This window comes from Schistocerca americana, chromosome 10 (genome assembly GCF_021461395.2).
Source record: "Schistocerca americana isolate TAMUIC-IGC-003095 chromosome 10, iqSchAmer2.1, whole genome shotgun sequence".
Classification (NCBI taxonomy): Eukaryota; Metazoa; Arthropoda; class Insecta; order Orthoptera; family Acrididae; genus Schistocerca; species Schistocerca americana.
Genome location: NC_060128.1, coordinates 198,244,777 through 198,266,103, shown reverse-complemented (window position 1 = coordinate 198,266,103; position 21,327 = coordinate 198,244,777). Strand labels below are relative to the sequence as shown.

At 41.9% G+C, this 21,327-nt stretch overlaps 1 protein-coding gene across 1 annotated transcript in view; it reads right to left on the bottom strand.

The window, feature by feature from the left end:
• The window catches only part of LOC124552388 (centaurin-gamma-1A), a 321,735-nt gene that overhangs the window by 19,475 nt on the left and 280,933 nt on the right, over positions 1–21,327 (bottom strand). The window contains exons 13-16 of the mRNA XM_047126650.1: positions 21,179–21,306; positions 19,219–19,327; positions 14,244–14,361; positions 6,994–7,209 (exon numbers count right to left, since the gene is read on the bottom strand). Coding sequence (XP_046982606.1) covers positions 6,994–7,209; positions 14,244–14,361; positions 19,219–19,327; positions 21,179–21,306 — 571 coding nt within the window. The remainder of the gene's footprint in view (positions 1–6,993; positions 7,210–14,243; positions 14,362–19,218; positions 19,328–21,178; positions 21,307–21,327) is intronic.

The following is a 21,327-nucleotide window of genomic DNA, read 5'->3' as shown; positions in this document are numbered from 1 at the left end:
TGCAAAAAGGTGGGAATTTAAGGAGATGGGACCTGGGTAAACTGAAAGAACCAGAGGTTGTACAGAGTTAAGGGAGAGCATAAGGGAACAATTGACAGGAATGGGGGAAATGAATACAGTAGAAGAAGAATGGGTAGCTCTGAGGGATGAAGTAGTGAAGGCGGCTGAGGATCAAGTAGATAAAAAGACAAGGACTAGTAGAAACCCTTGGGTAACAGAAGAAATATTGAATTTTATTGATGAAAGGAGAAAATATAAAAACGCAGGAAATGAAGCAGGCAAAAAGGAATACAAACGTCTCAAAAATGATATTGACAGGAAGTGCAAAATGCCTAAGCAGGGATGGCTAGAGGGCAAATGTAAGGATATAGAGGCTTATCTCACTAGGGGTAAGATAGATACTGCTTACAGGTAAATTAAAGAGACTTTTGGAGAAAGGAGAACCACTTACATGAATATCAAGAGCTTTGATGGAAACCCAGTTCTAAGCAAAGAAGGGAAAGCAGAAAGGTGGAAGGAGTATGTAGAGGGTCTATACAAGGGTGATGTACTTGAGGACAATATTATGGAAATGGAAGAGGATGTAGATGAAGATGAAATGGGAGATATGGTATTGCGTGAAGAGTTTGACAGAGCACTGAAAGACCTGAGTCGAAACAAGGCCCCCGGAGTAGACAACATTCCATTAGAACTACTGACAGCCTTGGGAGAGCCAGTCCTGACAAAACTCTAGCATCTGGTGAGCAAGATGTATGAGACAGGTGAAATACCCTCAGACTTCAAGAAGAATATAATAATTCCAATCCCAAAGAAAGCAGGTGTTGACAGATGTGAAAATTACCGAACTATCAGTTTAATAAGTCACAGCTGCAAAATACTAATGTGAATTCTTTACAGACGAATGGAAAAACTGATAGAAGCCAACCTCGGGGAAGATCAGTTTGGATTCCGTAGAAATGATGGAACATGTGAGGCAATACTGACCCTACAACTAATCTTAGAAGAAAGATGAGGGAAAGGCAAACCAACGTTTCTAGCATTTGTAGACTTAGAGAATGCTTTTGACAATGTTGATTGGAATACTCTCTTTCAAATTCTGAAGGTGGCAGGGGTAAAATACAGAGAGCGAAAGGCTATTTACAATTTGTACAGAAACCAGATGGCAGCTATAAGAGTCGAAAGGGAAGCAGTGATTGGGAAGGGAGTGAGACAGAGTTGTAGTCTATCCCCGATGTTATTCAATCTGTATATTGAGCAAGCAATAAAGGAAACAAAAGAAAAGTTCGGAGTAGGTATTAAAATCCATGGAGAAGAAATAAAAGCTTTAAGGTTCGCCGATGACATTGTAATTCTGTCAGAGACAGCAAAAGACTTGGAAGAGCAGTTGAACAGAATGGACAGTGTCTTGAAAGGAGGATATAAGATAAACATCAACAAAAGCAAAACGAGGATAATGGAATGTAGTCGAATTAAGTCGAGTGATGCTGAGGGAATTAGATTAGGAAATGAGACACTTAAAGTAGTAAAGGAGTTTTGCTATTTGGGGAGCAAAATAACTGATGATGGTCGAAGTAGAGAGGATATAAAATGTAGACTGGCAATGGCAAGGAAAGCGTTTCTGAAGAAGAGAAATTTGTTAACATCGAGTATAGATTTAAATGTCAGGAAGTCGTTTCTGAAAGTATTTGTATGGAGTGTAGCCATGTATGGAAGTGAAACGTGGACGATAAATAGCTTAGACAAGAAGAGAATAGAAGCTTTCAAAATGTGGTGCTACAGAAGAATGCTGAAGATTAGATGGGTAGATCACATAACTAATGAGGAGGTATTGAATAGAACTGGGGAGAAGAGGAGTTTGTGGCACAACTTGACTAGAAGAAGGGATCGGTTGGTAGGACATGTTCTGAGACATACAGGGATCACCAATTTAGTATTGGAGGGCAGCGTGGAGGGTAAAAATCGTAGAGGGAGACCAAGAGATGAATACACTAAGCAGATTCAGAAGGACGTGGGTTGCAGTAAGTACTGGGAGATGAAGCTTGCACAGAATAGAGGAGGATGGAGAGCTGCATCAAACCAGTCTCAGGACTGAAGACCACAACAACAACAACAACAACAACAACAACCAGCTATCACCACCCTTTGCATTGAGTGGAACTCATCTCAGATGCTGCAAGCTTTCTGGAGGAACTGAGACGCTTATGAAAGGTGTTCAAGGAAAACAGCTTCAACAACTGCCAGATTTCACAAACCATCTGGCCTAAGAAACATAAACAAAAGGCTCCTGATGAGCACACAAAGAAGCTTGCATTTTTGCTGTTCCTTGAGTCAATAACAGGAAAGATTAGCTGGCTCTTAAAGAGGCATAAAACTGATTCAGCCTTGGGGGCCCAAGTTAAAATTTAACAACTAATGAGGCCTGTAAAAGGCAATCTAGGTCCTAGAACGTCAGAGATATATATAGAATACTATGTGGGTGTGGACAGCGTTATGTTGGACGGATGGTACATACTATTTAACAGCACCATGTAGAATACACGAGACATTTTCACCTACGGCACCCAGAGAAATCAATGGCAGTGAAACATGCTCTAAAAAATGGACAACGTATTGCATTCGCCGAGACATCTGCTATTACACAGACTAATAGTTTCTGGAACAGTGTCATAAAAGAAGCAATTGAGATAAAAATTTCTGGCAACACCCTCAATAAAGATGGCGGCCTGTAGCAACACACAGCTTGATCCCATTTGACTTTAGCAGTGTGGATATAAGATTTGGCTCCTCGGAATATAACAGCTGCCGACTTGCACTGTAACGTGTCCTGTACTCCTTCCCTCTACTACCTACTCCAGTCTGGTGACAGGCATCTCCTGTCCCACCAGAGGCAGGGCTACATATGAAAGCAGCCATGTGATCTACAAGCTAAGCTGTATTCTAGATGGGGACAGTGACTAATGAGCTACCTATCCACACAAATGGCAACTGACAAACTGTGCCCAAAAGCCAGCTGGACCACCCAGTTACTGAATGTGATGCTTCACTTCGGTGACTGCTTCACAACTTGCATCATCTTCATCCATCCTACTGACATCAGCTTTTCTGAACTGTGCAGATGGGAACTCTCCCTGCAATATATCCTAAGTTCCCGTAACACCCTCAACTCGAACCTTCACTGTCCCTGTCCTCGACCCACCTGTCGTCTTCCTTGTTCCGACTCCAGCACTACACAGACTTCTATTCCACCGATGCTCCGTCAGTCCTTTTCCCGTCCTCTACTTCTCTCCTTTTCTGCTCCTCTTCCCTCCCCCCTCCCAAACCTCCCGAATGCACTTGCAGCACTGCCCCGTCCCCACTACATCCCCGTATGCTCCCACAAGCAGTACTTTACCACCTCCACCCCTCCCCCACCCTGCCCTTGCCTCCTCCTTAGCCCCACCACACAAGGAATGCTTCTCCCATCAGTCACAGTTGCTTGCAGTACAGCCTCAGTAGGCACAGAGAGTGGTCGCGTGTGTGCATGTGAGCTCAGCTTTTGTGAATGTATGTAGTTTCTACTTTAGAAGAAGGCCCTTTGGCTGAAAGTTCTCAACATCTCTATACTGTGAGTAGGAATCTATCCTATTCATAATTGGTATTACCCATCACAGATTTTCCATTGTTTGAGTTTCCGTAAAAAGAGTAATATGATAACATGTGATCTAAGATTAAGAATTACTTTTTGAAAATATTTGTCTGGAGTGGATGGTAGTGAAATAGAAGTCACTGAAATGTGGTGCTACGGAAGAATGCAGAAGATTAAATAAGTAAGGTATGGCTAAAAGTGTAGACTGGGGAAAACGAAAATTTATGGTACAATTTGGCAAAACAAAGGGACAAGTTGTATCGGACACATCCCGAGGCATCGAGAAATGATCATTTGGAGATGGAGAGAAGTGTGGGGGTAAAAATCATATAGGGAGATCGAGGCTTGCAGGTTCAAAGGGATGTACACTGCAGGAGTTATTTGAAGATGAGGAGGTTTGCACAGAAAAGACTAGTGTGGAGAGGTGCCTCAAACCAGTCTCAAGACTGAAGATGACAAAAAACCACTTTCAGTAATATACGAATTCTCAGTTTTGTGGCAAAATATACTGTCAAAATTATCTCATTCTTCCAGCCATGTCGAGTGGTTTAAAATCGGTGAGCTTCGAACTGAGTGCTCCTCGGCTATTTTCGAGTGGTGACTGTCAAGTGATTGCAGCTGCCGTGCTTACAGAGCTGCATTGCCTTCAGTGATGTCACTGGTGCTCACTCCAGTGCAAACATAGTAATGTTGTCGTTGCACATTTGCTGTGCCCACTTCAACCTTCTGATGCCTGAATTTCAAGCTGTGCTTAGCTACAGGCCGCCATCTTTATCGAGCGCACTGCCAGAAATTTTTATCTCGATTTATTCTTTTACGACACTGTTCCAGAAACTATTAGTCTGTTTAATAGCAGATGTCTCAGCGAATACAATACGCTATCAGTTTTCTAGAGCATGTTTTGCTGCTACTGATATTGTACATGATGCTGTTAAATACATGCACAATCTGTCCAACATAAAGCTGTCCACACCCCCGTAGTATTTTAATTACCTCTGACATTCTGGGACCTAGGTTGTCTTTTACAGGCCTCATTAGTTGTCAAATTTTAGTTTGGGCCTGGAAGGCTGAATCAGTTTCCTTTATTGATCCACAGAACCGCAAAAACACGAGCTTCTTTGTCTGCTCATCAGGAGCACGTTTCTTAGGCAAGACGGCTTGCGAAATCTGGCAGTTGTCATAGCTGTGTTCCTCGAACACATTTCACGAACGGCTCAGTTCCTTCGGAAGGCTTTCAGCATCTGAAACGACTTCCACTTGATGCAAAGGGTGGTGATAGCTGGTAGCACGCAGATACTGGTCTGTGTGGAGACAGGCTAGCCACTCGTAGTGCCTGCAGAAATATTTGGCACTGGGATATGAGCCATAAGGCAAGGGGTTGGGAAGAGGAGTGGAGCAAGGATAGACAAGGACGTTCCTCAGTTTCAGTAAGTGGCAGAATACCAGTGTGGCAGGGCTGGGAAGGCTGGTGGGTAGGATGTTCCTCATTTCAGGGCGGGACAAGAAGCAGTCAAAAGCCTGGTGGAGAATGTGATTCAGCTGCTCTGGTCCCGGGTGATACTGAGTCATGAGGGGAGTGCTCCTTTGTGGCTGAAGGGTGCGTGCATATGAGGTGGTAGGGGACTACAGTGACAATATCCTTGTCCATCTCTGTTGCACCCCTGTTCCCAACACGTTGCCTCACGGCTCATATCCCTGCAACAGACCTATACGCAAGACTTGTCCCATAAATCTTCTACCACCATCTCCTCCAGTCCCGTCACGGGTGTTTCCTATTCCATCAGAGCCACGCCTACTTGTTAAAACAGTCATGTGATCTACAAACTAAGCTGCAACCACTCTGCCACTTTTTACATAGGCACGACAACTAACAAGCTGTCCGCCCACACAAATGTCACTGACAAACTGCGGCCTAGAGGCAGGTGGACCATCCAGTTCCTGAGCGTGCTGCCCGACACGTCACTGTTCACTTCAGCGACTGCTTCACAGCCCGTGCTATCTGGATCCGTCCGCCAACACCAGCTTTTCTGAATTTCACAGGTGGGAACTCTTCCTGCATTACATCCTAAGTACCCATAACGACCCTGGCCTCACCCTTTGCTAGTCGCTTTCCTGTCCCTACCTATCCCATTCCCTGCCCCCGAGCACTAAATAACTTTCTATTCAATCAACACAGCCACTGGCCTTTTCCCCCTCCTCTATTTCTCTTCTTTTTGCACTTAGCAGCTGTACCCTCTCCCTACCTTGCCCCTTAATGCTTCCACAAGCAGAACTTCTTCATCTTCATGGAGGAGATAAGAAGACTTGCATGATGGGACATATGCACAGAAGTTGGTGGGGATCACAGCGATAAATGTAATAATACTGTATCAACAGCAGTTATTTTTATATTGTTTTATTAGGCAACCAGTTTTGACATTCCAATTACAACACCTTCAGGTCTGTTGCACGAATTCATATTCGGTTCTGTAGATATTCAAACTTCGTGAGCACGTGTGCTCTTCACACAAGTAATAGCTGTCACACGTGTGAAGAGCGTACGTGCTCGTGAAGTTCGGATATCTATGGAACCAGATGGAATATTGGTGCCTCACCTTATTATACTTGTGCGAGTAGTACTCAGTGCCACTCGTGTGACAGGCCTGAAGATAATGAGACGGGAATGTTGAAACTGGTTGCCTAGTAAAACAATATAAAAATACCTGCTGTCGGTACAGTGTTGTTATATTTCACCGACCAGTTGCTGTCCGTCTGTCCTGACTTACATTTACAGAGATAAATGGGCAATGAGTTACATTGATTTAAATAACCATTTTTGCTGTACAGTTATTTGCCTGTTTACTCACTGAGTGACCCTCATATATTGCGTATTTGGAGAGGCAATACAGGAATTGGCTGGTTCAAATGGCTCTGAGCACTATGGGACTTAACTTCTGAGGTCATCAGTCCCCTAGAGCTTAGAACCTTAAACCAAACTAACCTAAGGACATCACATACATCCGTGCCCGAGGCAGGATTCGAACCTGCGACCGTAGCAGTTCCGGACTGAAGTGCCTAGAACCCCTCGGCCACTCCGGCCGGCAATATAGGAATTCCTGGACTATCGTGATGTAGAGGTAGTTTATCACAAAGAGAAAATCAACATTGTGAATTTAGTTTATGATATGGCATTAATTACTGAAAAGGAACACGAATTTAGCTAGTTGCTTACACTGTTAAATGATTCGTACATTATTCACATAAAAAAATAAGATATACATAGTGGATCACTAAATGTTAAACTGGGACAAGAGGCTTTTTCATTGTATCTTTCGTGACACTACTCGAGCGTTCCCGCTGCTACAGTTAGAGTCGGCCGCCGCTCCTACCTGCAGACGGCATCCACCAGCTGTTGCGCCAGCGGCGCGCCCGCCGGCGCTGCCGCCAGGAACTCCTTGTGCTCGTACTTGGAGCGGATCCAGCGCTCCTTCTCCTCGCGGCTCGAGTTGGGCGTCGGCTTGGCACGGCCCGGGTGCAGTGACGCCTCCCACAGGCTGTTGGCCGTCGCGTTCCCCATCGCCAGCATCACGCTCAGCTGGCCCGGCCTGTGGACAAGCGACTCGTCTCACCCGGTGTGCCGAGGGTTTCGTATTACTGTAATCTTTGTCGTTATTTCTCGTGCGAATGTAAGCCTCTGTCAAATAATAGTGTGTAAATATTCCTTCACAATGAGAATGGAACACACTTAAGCTTGTTCATGAAATACTGAATGTAATACTTAGTGTAAAATGCTGTGGTCCAATTAAAATCAATGCAAGAGTGTCACTGCGGGGAAGGACAGTCGAAAGGAGGACACACGGAGGGTGGCGGTGTAACTGATTGGGACACAGACGGTGGGGACGAGTGTTTCTGCCGTGTCATTCCGATTAGAGTATTAAGGTCGACGAGAGATACAGTCGACAGTATTTGCCAATTTCCTTACGTTTTACCGTGTCAGAGATGCGTAGTTAGGCAGTTTGTGCTACAGTGAATTTGTTGATATTACTGTCAGTACACTATGTGGCAGAATTTATTGGTGGTTTAATTACAAGTAGTGTCAATCTAATGAAACTGATAATTACAGGAATTGTTTCTACATTTAGATAACCGCAACCTCTCACTATGGCAGAGAACATGTGAGACTTACAATTGTAGTACATCTTATTAGGGGAAGATGTGGCACGGTGCTGACCATTTACACGATTTCTTAAGGAATTCCCCCATCTCTTCCATGGAAACAGTGAATTATACTTATGTTTATATACAAGAGCTTTTCAACAAAAACTGAGACGGAAGCTACAGGACAAAATCAAAGACAATTTCCTACCTACTCGTACTGGTAGGCTGGTAGTAATGCTCTATGTCATACACACCTTTTGCATTTCGCATACCAAAAAATGGAGCTGATGTGAGAGAAGCAGTATGGTGCACTAAAATTCTGTGTTCATTTAAACCATACTACCACTGAAGCTCATGAAAATCTGCAGCAAAACGTTTGATCAAAAAATATGGTGACTAATTTTATTGAAAACAAAGTAATAATTTTACTTGGAATTTGATTTAATCTTCTTCAGAGCACTGTCCTTGGGTAGTAACGCACTTATCCCAACACTGAATCTCTGAGTGGACGCATTTCTGGAAGGCTTCTTTTGGTAGGGTGTTCGGCTGGTCTGTTGTGGCCCTCTCAATGTCAGGGTGCTGTCAAAATATTTTCCTTTAAGCACGGTTTTACTTTTGGGAAGAGCCAGAAGTTGCATGGTGCTAAATCTGGTCAGTCTGGTGGATGTGGACAGACAGGAACCTTTTTCCTGGCCAAAAGCTCGTGAATAAAAATCGAAGTGTGTCACGGCATGTTGTTGTGATGAAGAAGGAAGTCACTGGCCCCATTTTCCTGGTTTCTTTCTTCATACATTATTTTGCAAACATTGTAGTATGCACTTGTAAAATTGGGCATTTACAGATATTCCTCTCGGAAGGAACTCTGATTGCAGTATGTCGTAAGCAATGAGCATGACTCTGATATTCGATTTTGACTGAAGTGTGTTTGTAGGGTGAGAAGATGCACTGGTTTTCCATTGGTAACTCTCAATTTTCATCTCACAGTCTCACCCATACACCAAAGTTAATCTCCAGTTACAATTCTGGACATAAAGTTCGAATCTGGATGAAGATGACACTTCAAGCCCATGAAAACTGAGACAAGATTTTCCTTCTGCTCACCAAAAAAAGTTTGGGAACAAATTTTGCACTCACGCACCTCATTTGCAAATTACCAGTTAAATTGCTTTGTAGAGATGAATATGAGATGCTAAGTCCTTTGAACAAACTATTTTTGTCTATTTCCACACGTTTCCTTCTGTTTTTGAAGTTACTGGATGTCCCGAACATTGCTCATCTTCTACCGACTCATTTCCACTTATAAATTGCTCATACCAGTTGTAAAGAGTCTTCAGAGTTACAACATTATTACCATACACCAATTTCAACATTTCGTGTGTTATTTGGCACTTTTTTGCGTCTTCAAACAGAACTCAAATGTTCACGCATTGTTCGAGGTCCATGACGTGTGACACACCAAGTAAACACATCACTCTAGTGTCTCTGGATGCTGACTGACAAGTCAGAATGTGTTCCAACTTGATGCTGCCTGTGGCAACTGATCAGATGTCAGACAAATTACGTCAAATGGTAGTAGCACCTACAACTGCTGATAAAGAAATTCATCCACCGAGTTTTTTCATCACGCCATGTAAGTGTAATGAACCTTACATCATTGAAGTGGCTTCTGCAATATTGTGGGACCTGTAGCAGGTTATACCACTGCAACTGTGTTCTCAAGGTCCACTGAGGAAACAGTCTAATTGTCTGCGATATGCCCTGACTCCCCGAGTGTAGTGCCAGCCATCGAGCAGAGCAACCCATTCTGGGACCTGAGGAATTCTTACACTGAAGCGCCAACACACATACTCCAAACAGTACTTGTTAATAACAAGAGTGAATTTAGGATGAAATTAGCAATTCACAACACCAGCACTAGAAGTATAAATAATTTCCATGTAGGCTCTAAATCCATCTCTGAGGTTCAGAACAGAGTTTCATTATCTGATGCAAAAGGCTGTAACAGGTTGCCAGTAGACACTAGATAGGAAATTGAACATTTGCAAATATTAAAAAAATAAAGTGGAAGAACACCTCATTAAACACTTCTACAAGTTCTCACAGTAATTTTTCAAGAATGTAAATTCCACATAAATCTAATACCTGTATTATAACAATGAAAATAATTATATTTTTGACAATATAATGAAATTGGATAGATAGAAAGTCTACTCATCAAGTGGGAGAATACATACATAAAAAAGGATTCACGTGTGCAGACTTTCGGAGCCAGTGGCTCCTTCTTCTGGAAGAAGGATTAAAGGGGAAGGAACAGACAGGGGTGAAGGAAAATGACCGCAGAGGATTAGGAAAAGGGATAAAGGTTGGAAAAGCCACCCAGGAGCTGGTCAGGGGAGAATTACCACTCAGGTAACTCTCCACTGACCCAGCGGTTCTGGGTAACTTTTCCCAACTTTACCCCTTTTCCTAAATCTCTCCAATCCTTTTCCTTCACCCCTCTTTTTTCCCCTTCAACCTTTCTGCCAGAAGGAGACGCCAGTGGCTCCAAAAGCTTACATAATTAAGATCTTTTTTATAAGTGTGTTCTCCTGCTGCCGCTTGGTGAGTACAGGTCCGGTAATTATCCACTGACCCGGGGTCTAGGTAACTTTTCCAAACTCTACCCATTTTCTTAATCCTCTCCGGTTCTTTTCTTTCACCCCTCTTCCTTTCCCTTCAACCCTTCTGCTAGGAGGAGGAGCCACTAGCACCAAAAGCTTTCATATGTAACACCTTTTATTATGTGTGTTCTGGCTATGAGCACTATGCGACTTAACTTCTGAGGTCATCAGTTGCCTATGTGTGTTCCCCTGCCACTGCTTGGTGAGTACATTTCTTATCTATTGAATTACGTTATAATATCTGTATCAAGTAGATTCTGATTTTTGCCAGTATACAGACAGCTGAGAGTGTTCTGTGTAAAGTTACACAAGCACTTTGTTTGCAACATTAGATAACACCAGCAGCTGAGTTGCACAGGCCTTTTTATTCTTACTCTTAAAGAGTATAAAGTGTTTTCTCATCAAGTTTCTTTGCACGGTAGTTGCCTCGCACATTAATTTAACTGTGAGGTGGGTCAGTTTGATTGTAGATGTGTGCATGTCAGTATACACATTACTCCCAATTTATCTGAGGAGTAGAAGGTGAGCTGCTTTGAGTTGTGGCTAGTGCTGTTGATCTGTGACTGTGTACAGTTCAACATATCACTCAGTCACAACAAAGATGGCACACCACAAGATGGTTGCAGAGGTTTCTTTAAAAAAAAAAAAAATCACAGAGTCAATTTCGTCCAAATAAATTTTACTACCATTTTTTGAACTGATCTGTGATTTTATTCAGCAGAATGTTCTGATTTTTGTGATGGTGTAACTCAGAAGTTGGAAGCTAGTTAATCTACAAAATGTCAGTTTTAATATGGTTAAAATTATAAATGTGGTTAAGCCAATGTATACTCTTAAACTGTTAAATTACAACTGAACCTTACTTGCACCGGGCTACGGATGGAACGAAAATGCGAAGTCTATTTTTGTGGGGTCCACTGCACTTAGGGCAGCGTATAGGTTTATTTCAGCTGTCATTTAAGTTAATCCAATAACAATGTCCACTTCCCCACACAGCTGCATCGCACAATTTATTTCGATCGCACAATTTATTTTGACGTTCACGAACAGTCAGGTCTAAACGAGACTTTAAACTCGAGTTCCGTGTACGAGACGTTAAACTCGAGTGCCTTAATCACCACTTGTGTCAACAAAAACCGGGCGACACTAAAATCACCTCGAGAGTGAAATTCGGTGGCCACACATTCCGTGTCAGAAGATCTGCCAGCAGCAGGAGCAAGTTAGGCCAAACCCTCGCTGTAGCTACAGCACTCGATTTTTGGGGCACATTTAGTATGTAGTGTATGTGAATTGAACATCAAAATAAGATTTGTGATACAGCCAAAATGGAGAAACTGACACTGTTACTGAAATAAATCTGAAACACAGCAGTGTCCGACCAGACGAAGTAACCGTGCTGTCGAGGCACGGGGTTGTGCATCACCATTTAGGCAGACGGCTGGAAGTGAGGGATGGCAATGCGCAGTGCACTATTTTTCATTGGCACAGGAAACGGGGAAACATCAGTACACTGTCATACACTGTAAGGCAACTTTCAGAGTATAGGTTAAAGCTCAATTCATACTGGATATCAGGGGAATGAATTGAAACAAAAGGAAATGACACCATCAAAAGGAAGTGTTTTCACAGTGGGTGGAACAGCCACGCACTGTCACTTCGTAACCTAATAATGAACGGTGGAAGTGAGGTGATACGAAAGGTCAGAGCGTAGTATCAGAATTAACAAACTAGCAACAATAATAGAGTTTATTAAAGGCCGAAGCAACATTCACAGCAGGCGTTCTCAGAAAAGGTCGTATATTAAATTCTCTGCTCTGCTGAAAACTGAACAAACAGAAAAACTTTGTCCAAACATTTCAAAACATCAACATTTATTTCAGTAAGAAAACTTGTTTTCTTTCTAAGTGTGAAATGAGGAAAAAATGTGTGATTTTGCTTTGGAAAGTCCAGGTGGAAATATTGACAGTATTACGAAAAGGATAAATTGCTACTCACCTTAGAGATGAGAAGCTGTGTTGCAGACAGATGTGATGAAAAGACTGTTACGCACTTAGGTTTTGGCCAAAGCATTGTTCAAAAAAGAAAACAAAAATGCATTCACAGAAGCAAGCACATCTCATGCACACGTAACTGCTATCTCCGTTCAGCATGCAACTGCCACTTTTAATGAAAGCAGCAACTCAGAGTGGGGTGGAGAGGAGGAGGAATAGCAAGGTGGAGGAAGAGAAGAACTCTGTTTAGTGGAGCGTGCAGTGACTAGATGGTGGCAGGGAAGGCTGCCGGGTGCAGCATCAGGAGGATGTGGGGAAGGTGAGCGCATGGGGGGGGGGGGGGGGGGGGGGAAGGGGGGCAAGACTGCAAAAAGAGAGAAGTAAGCAAGGGGAATGATGGGCAGTATACAATGAGGGTGAAGGGAGACGAATTCAGAGGATGTGTGGGACTGCAAACAGTAGGTTACCACGGGTGAAGGCCGCAATAATTTTCAGAGTAGGGAATGTGTCGTAAGGATGACTTCTGTCTGTGCAGTTCTGAAAAGCTGGTGGTGAAGGGGAGGATCCAAATGGCTCAGGTTGTGAAGCAGTCACGGACAACCCGGGCAATTTCGATGCTCCCCTCCATCACCAGCTTTTCTGAACTGTGCAGATAGGAGTCATCCTTACAACGCATTCCCCACCCCCAAAATCATCCTGCCTCAAGCTACAGTAACCTAATGTTCCCACTTCCTCCACCCAACAGTTTCCATCGCCTCTGTCCCACACCTCCACCCAATTCACTTCCTCACCGTCACTGTATTCCATTCTCTGCCGAAGCACCCTCATCCTCCCCTCCCCCTCCCCCTCACCCCTCACAGCCTCCCAACAATGCACCCGAAAGTCTCGTCCTGCCACAATCTAGTTCCTGCACAATCCCCTAAACAGTGCTCTTCCCTCTCCCCACCTATACCCCCTTCCCTGCCCCTCTCCAGATTGCTGCTTCATTCAATGCAGCAGTTGCATTCTAGCTGGAGATAGCAGTCTGGTGTGTGAGGTGTGAGGTGTGAGGTGTGTGTGTGTGTGTGTGTGTTTTTAAAAAAAGGCTTTGGTCAAAAGCTGTGTAACTGTCTGTTCATTGTGCCTGTCTGCAGTTCATCTCTATGGTGAGCAGCAGTCTGTCGTTTTCATAACATTATTGTTTTTCTACTTTGATAGAACTGACTTTTATCACTTTTATCACGTATTGTGAAACCTAAAACTGTTTCTCCACTTTTATATATTTGGATTCTTTTGTGTGAGGACATGCATCAGAAAAATATTTAAGACCTTACTGAACCTTCGCATTATCTCATGAAAAACAGAGCAAGTAATAATAAAGATACAGAAGACACAAAATCCACTACTATGATACAAACAAGTGTGACAAGATTATGTTAACTTCCATTGTTGGCAGATGGTACAGTCACCCCCCCCCCCCCCCCCAACATCACCATCAAAAGTCTCTCCGTGACAATTCTTTAACACCAGACATGGCATCCTGTTTCACTGACAATCTGTGCGAATACTGAGTTCTCAAATGCACTGTGGGTCATTTTGACATTCTGATCTGTGAAATCCAGAACCAGTCAAACTTAATATTCCGAATGACTCACAAGCAACACAGAGTGTTCTCAACGTAATTCCAAATCCCGAGTCGTGCATTCCACGTCTCGCAGAGAGTCCGTCGGTGTTCAAGGCTAGTACGAAAGTGCCCGGTCCACATTTTGGAACAGTCTGTCAAATTTACGGTACAGCACAGACACACAAGAAAGGTCCAAAAAAAAGTTAAGAAGTTTCAGGTGCACTCACGTCCACTCGTCAAGATGCAGCGACCGCACTCTCGAGATGTGGGAACCCAAGTTGCGATGCACGCCGGAGCACTCGATGCACATCAGAACCCCCAGGTTGACACTGGCCCAGTCTGGGTCTGAAATTCAACCAATTATATTTTAATAATTTGCAGAAGATATCAAGTGAGAAAAATATTTCCTATTTTGTAAAAAATCACACTACAAATAAAAATCACCGCCACTGTTGGTGACTTAAACTGACTGTGGCACAGGGGGAGGCAGTTTAAGCAGCTATAAGACTATTATACCAACTCCCTAGTTAACTGAATGTGCTGACGGAGCATTATAATAACATCAATAACAAACTGGAGTCATTAAAAGGGGTGATCAGCAAGAATGTTTCTTATTTTTTTATCTAATAAAATATTGCAATGTTGCTGTGGTACTGACTGACTGTATTCAGCCCTCAATCTCGCTCTATGGCTTCTACCCTGTCCCCCACACACTTCTTTCCGTTAGCAAACAGGGTTCCTCGATGAATCGGGATGCGTCTTACCAGGGGTCCCTTCTTTCGATCAGGTTGTACCACACATTTGTTTTTCCCCCCAATTCTATTCAGTACCTCCTCAACTGCTATTTGATCTATCCATCTAACTTTCAGCAATCTCCTACAGCACCACATTTCAAATGCTTCAATTTTTTTCTCCTCTGAACTCTTTATTGGCCATGTTTCACTTCCATAAGACTCCATTCCAAATACGTGCCTTCAGAAAAGAGTTCTTTAACACCTAAATTTATACTCAGTGTCAGCACATTACTTTCATTTTCCTCACTAATATTGTAGTAATGTATGCGTGCATTGTAATAATTCTAATGTTGTAATAATGTACCAAATTTATCTCCAGCACCAACATTCTAACATTCTTCCACAGTTTTTAGCAACATCAGCATATTCTGCCAATATAGCTCAGGCTGCTATTTTGTGTTAAAAACATTGCATTCGAGTACAGGTTGGGCTGCAATTTTCTCCATGTGCAAGCCAACTATGCTCAAAAACTGGACTCATTTCATATGAGAACAATTTACAGACGTCTTGCAACCTGTCCCATGACTGGTGCCGGTTGTTAATTTCTACATTTATTTAAAAAAAGAAGTGTACATAATAGCTCCTGTTGCTAATTGCTCCAATATGAACACACTGATGTAATTTCGTGCATGTACTCATTAGGTTTTGCTGTGATTCTGCTACAAACCATCATGTTTGTTGAGTGAGCAAGAAATCTGGGAAGTTCAAAAGGAAGAAATTGCTCAATAACTCACCTCATACTTTTTTCTTGGGAGGTTACTCATACTTTCTGCCATCGTTACTGTCAAATTTGTGATCTATCAAAGAACTAATGCAAATACAAAAAATAAATCTTGAAGCGTGGCCATTTTCAGTACGTATCCCCCCGAACTATATCAATTACATATGTGCCACTAAAAAAGCATAATTGGTCACTTTCCTGGGCACAATAGCCTTGTAAGTGGCCGGTCTCCAAAGTGTTAAGTGCAATACAATGAAATGACTTGACGCTATGAAACATTATTGATTTGAAGAGCTAATTTTAAATATAAAATAATCTAATACATTAATTTTAAGAGTAACTTGAAGATACTCTTCAATGGAGTAGGAGTTGCCCAAGTAAGGACATCTGATTCTGTCCTAAATTCTGCCAAATGCATCACAAGACATTTAATATTCCTCGTAAGGCTGTTGAACACACATGTATCCTCATATTTGACTCTGTTCTCTGCCAATGCTAACTCCTCAAAGCACTTGTAGAGGGTGTTTTTGGTCCTACAGTTCACATCACATCAGAACGCAGCACATCAGAATACGGCCAAGTTTCCAGCTGTTCTGTGCATCCACCTCCAGTAACCGCCAACAACCACTAAGATTTATCCTCTCTCTGAGCACCTAGTTGCGATGACGATTGCTGCTTTCCTATAGCCATTGCTGTTCTTTGTGCAGATACAATGTCACAGAGCGAAATGCCAGTGACATTTTGTGGTAGTGGTGTATCTGTGAACATGTGTGTGTGTGTGTGTGTGTGTGAGCACACGCACATGCACGCACACACGTGCGTGCCAGTGCGATCCATAAATAAATATGTGAGGTTATGGCAGTAAACAAGAAGTGCCTCAGGGGCTGGTATTGGGGGGATTATTTACCACATTTATTACCTTTTCAAATGTAAATCCTATAGCAGACTAGCAGACATTTTAAAATCACAGGAATTGACTGCAGAAGCATGTGATGTCAGTAAGGAAACTCCACAGAAAATTATAAATATAAGTATCAAAGTTGAAGGAAGTTAGCAAAAGTTTGCTTTGTCTTGCCTGGAAAGCACCCACTTTCCAAGGAAGCTGTAACACTGCAGAACAATTTTGACAAAGATGTTTTAAGTGTTTTAAAAGTAGACCACCACGAGTATCTTGTGCCTCACAAAATTGTCTTGAAATGTAGTGGCTCATCAATCAAATAATTGTAAAAGACTTTGGCTTTAAATATGTTACAAGTACTGACCAAAGAAAATTTTTAATGCGACAAAGTGACACACTACACTACGAGGTGCATTCCCGAACGAGATGCGTGAAATGAGGGGTGAGGTATTTCTACAGTGTGTAACCTTGACGAAATGTGGGTCAACCAGAAGTATACCACCAAAATATGCTGAAAAATTAGTACTGGCAGTTTTAAAGTTCACACAGGTTGTCATCTGCACGTCGGCTCTTTCTCCAGTTTCGGTCCTGGGAGCAAACTTGTATTAATGCGTGAGAAAAAGAGCAGTCACTACCATTCAGAAATGAACGCAGCCACTTCCAAGAAGTTCACCGAATAATTCTGACCACACCTCGCTCTGAAGCCACTGACTGTAACAGCGAATGCTACTTACAATTCAGTTATCACCAAGAAGGTGCCCGGTGCGAACACCGAGAATCCTGACAGTACGATCTGGGTTAAAAGTAAAAAGAATCTGGACACTGAAAACCAGACCCGTGCTTATCTCCTGCAGTGCATTAATTTAAACAAATCCTGTAAGAGAAATGTCTTTGTGAAGCTGTGCCAGCTGTTCTGCCTGCCTTGTCAGATTTGGAGTGAAGCATTTAGGTCTACTGCTGTGCACCAAGTGACACAATATCGTCAAGATGTGAAGTACAATTTGTAAGAAACACAGTGATGAATATCAGTAATGACATTGTTATTTTACTCATATATTTGAACTTCCAATAGGATGTTCTACAACCAAATCAGCCTGACTGCTGCCCATAGTTACACGTTCTGTGGTTCACCAATGTGGACCTACTTGCCACCCTCTCTGCCCTCACGTGTAAGCAAACCTCATCCCCTCCGTGCTTCCTTATCACTCTCTTGCTCTGTGTGGCTCCACCTTCCTATGTGATATATGCTATATTAAATATCAGTAATGAGAAATGACACTAACGTATACAGGGTGAACATTAATAAAACTGACGACCTGCAGGGATGGATTCCTGACTAGAAATGGACAAAAAAGATCTTACGAACATGTGTCCAGAAATGCAGCATTGCCACAGTAGATGGCACTGACTAATGAAAGTTCCTCTGACTTTGTCTGCTGCAGGCTGTGAGACTGACACAGCATACCGTAAGCAGCAGAACGGTCTCGGGAACAAACCGAGACGGTGTTTGTGTACGGCCGAGCAGATGGAAACGGTTAAGAGGTAGCACGGCTATACCAAAACAAGTACCCTCCAGACGCCGACCACATCACACGACATTTCGAGCCCTTTCTGGAGGTTTGTGTGGGTTCTTTTAGACAGACGAGCATGCAGGGAGGCAGTAGACTCTGCATACACCAGATTCGGAGGACCGGGTTCTACGGGACGATCCGTCTCCGTCGTGCGCACACCGTCCGTTTCCAGACAAGTATTAGTAAGATGGTCTTTCTTCCGTTTCCAGTCATAAACTCATCTCTGCAGTGTGTCGGTTTTATTATCACGAAGCAGTTGTGGAACACTAAATTTTTTGAAGAAGTCCCCGTACGATATTCCGAATATACGGGAACGATCGCGCAAAGCAAAAATTCGAGTAAATGTGGATTCTAAAATGCATGTCTTAAGAGCAATGAGCACCTCTTCGTCTCTGATACTGTGAAATAATCTCTTCTACTGAAAGCTCTTTGCTTTCCTTTCCATATTTTTGGTGGGCATAGTATAGGGGAAATAAATAAAAAAATAAATAAATGTCCACTAAACATGGGATCTAAAATGCATACCTTAAGAGGTATGAGCATTTGTTCAGCAGAAGATGTGTGACTCACAGATTGACCATCTCTCAAAATATGGAAACTAAAGAGCTTGCAGTAGAAGAGATTTGTTTCACACTATCAAAGATTAAGTGTTCACAGCTCTGAAGGTACGCATTGTAGAGCCCGTGTCTAGTTGACAGTTTTCCTTCGAACGGTGGTTTGTGTCGTATCCCCGAATACTAACTATTCCTCGTGAAACACCCTACACAATTCTTAAAACAAATTTCTGTATTCTGACAACAGTATCTCTGTAACCAGAGTTCTCCTCTGTTTCCCCTCTCCCTCAAAGAAATTCTGTGACTCATTAGTAAATGGAAATTTGCAGAATAAACTGATTAAGTAAATCACTTGTAACAGTAATCGTGCATACTGCAAACATGGCCGAGAAAAGGCAGTCTTCCTGTAAATTATTTAGTGCATTCCACAGTAGAGTGAGAGATGGTAAAAATGAACAATGGGGCATAAGAATAACTTACTAATAAACTGAGTTTGGCAACAGGCAAATACAAGCAGCAAACTAGAGACACCTGATACTGTGTGCCTGGGTCTGTCTGAACTGTAAGCGTGACAACAGAGCTCACGGGCAAGGTACTGCATACTAGATCAGTGTGTGTCACTCTCAGCAACTGAGGCACCCCCCTCGCTGCAGTTGCCACTCACTGGGGTAATCGCAGTCCACGCAGTGCGAGTTGCCGGGAACCCTCGTCCTGATCGCCTCCAGCGATGCTGCGTCAGCACCGTAGAATTTCGTCTTGAGGCTCTCGTTGGCCTGGAAATATTGAAATGACAGATACATTATTTTTGGTTATTCAAAGTAAAACGTGGTTTTATTTGTGACAAACATGAGGAACAGAGTCTAAAAGGCTGGCAATAGTTACAAAATTTGCCGCATCTGGCAACAAATGCAGACGATCACACTAGAAAAACTACAGCCCAATACTGTTTTAACTTTTTATTTTTCTTTTATTTATTTATATGCTATGCATATAATGATCAGTTTTTCAATTTGTGACAGCTTCAGTTTACATAATCCTGAGATACAGGGTTTGTGCTAATTTTATTTCTCGTGCTAGTGAACAGTAAATACATACATTGATATAAAGAGTCAAGAATAAAAAAATATCTGTTTTCTTTTACAAAACTAAGTTTGTGACTACATAAACTAACAATTTTACAAGGAGACACAACAATTTGAAATCATTTATTCAATAACAGTATTTCTCTGTTAATAGGTACTTCAGTTTATTTTGTAAGGTATTTAAATTGGCCATATTAAAGTGAGATTACAGTCTATTGTAAAAAATTATCCCTATTGTGTGTGGACTGTAATTTGCTGCTTTTTTTATTACTTATAATTCTATAAAGTATTTCCTTTCCCATGTGTTGCTTTTATGTACATTACTGTTCTTTACAATGTGTTTTCAATTTAGCTTCAGAAACATGATTGCCTGCAGAATGTACATAAACTAGGAGGTAAGTATTTTACATTCTTTTATTTGCCTTAGCTACAAATCTTACTGTCTTTCCTTGTAGTCTAAAAAGCCTGCCGGTGCTCTACCACGTATCTCAATACCGTACTGAAGATGCGGATTTATCGATTGGAAATATATTTATCTCGAGCTATTGTGTTTTGTGAAGGCTTAGACCTATTTCAAAAAATTACATATTTGTACTGTCTTTCTTACAAATACGTTTTCCATACTCTTTCTGTGGCAGACGTTTATCCACAATTATACCCAAAACTCTTCCTGCACTTAAGATGAAATTTTCACTTTAAAAAATTACTTACCAGCAGTTATTTCAACATTCAAAAATATACAGCATCTAGTTTCCACAGTGTATCAATACAATAAAATCTTCACGGGTTCCTTGATGCATGAGATTTCAATGAGAACGCATTCCATCTTGTGGTAAAACCCGTGAAGATTTTATTGCATAAAGAATACTATTCATTGAAATAGAAAAGTTGTGCAAGTAAAAAGTGTGATGCTGGGTGGTACGTAATATTTTTTTTTACTAAGCTTCGCTGAAAATTAAGCAGAACATCTTTCTTTTGCTGTGTCTTAGTAGCAATGAAAAAATACGCAGTGAAAGTTTTATGTAAATTGGAGAGCAATCTTGACAACTGCATGACATATCAAAACAAACTGAATTTTAAATGTGTTTGTATACTGTATTACTTGACATTTTTGGCATATTCAGAACCAGTTGCTGTTGAATAGGACAGAACATAAGCAAACATTTTTCAAAGAGAAAGAATCTGTTCCCCAGTAGCTTTGAATTTAGACACAAAATTGAATTTCTTCTCTGCTCTGTCACTTGATCAATATTTGACAACTAATGACTACTTCTTCTGTCTTTCTAAGTGGAAGCTTTCATTGGTGGCAACGATGAATATTTAGGAATATTAAAATACTGTAATGAATAAACTGGTTATAAAAGTGTTGTTGTTATAATAATAATATTATCTGATTTTAGTGATATGATGGAAAACATTTGACTTAGCAGGAATGTAAGTAAAGTAGCCATGCAGTACTGTCATCCTAAAGTTACATACATGTGAGGCATATCTTTATAAAGCAGAGACTGGATTCTTGATAAATAACTGGATGCTACTTACTTGCAGTGAGTTGAGGATTTGCTGTTCAATGGCCATAACCCACTCATCCCTTTCCTCTGAGTTGCTGGCTTCAAAATGCCACTGTTTGTTGTCCAGGGAGACAATGAAGAATTCATAGCCGTCAGAGTCTGCAACAGAAATATGTCGTC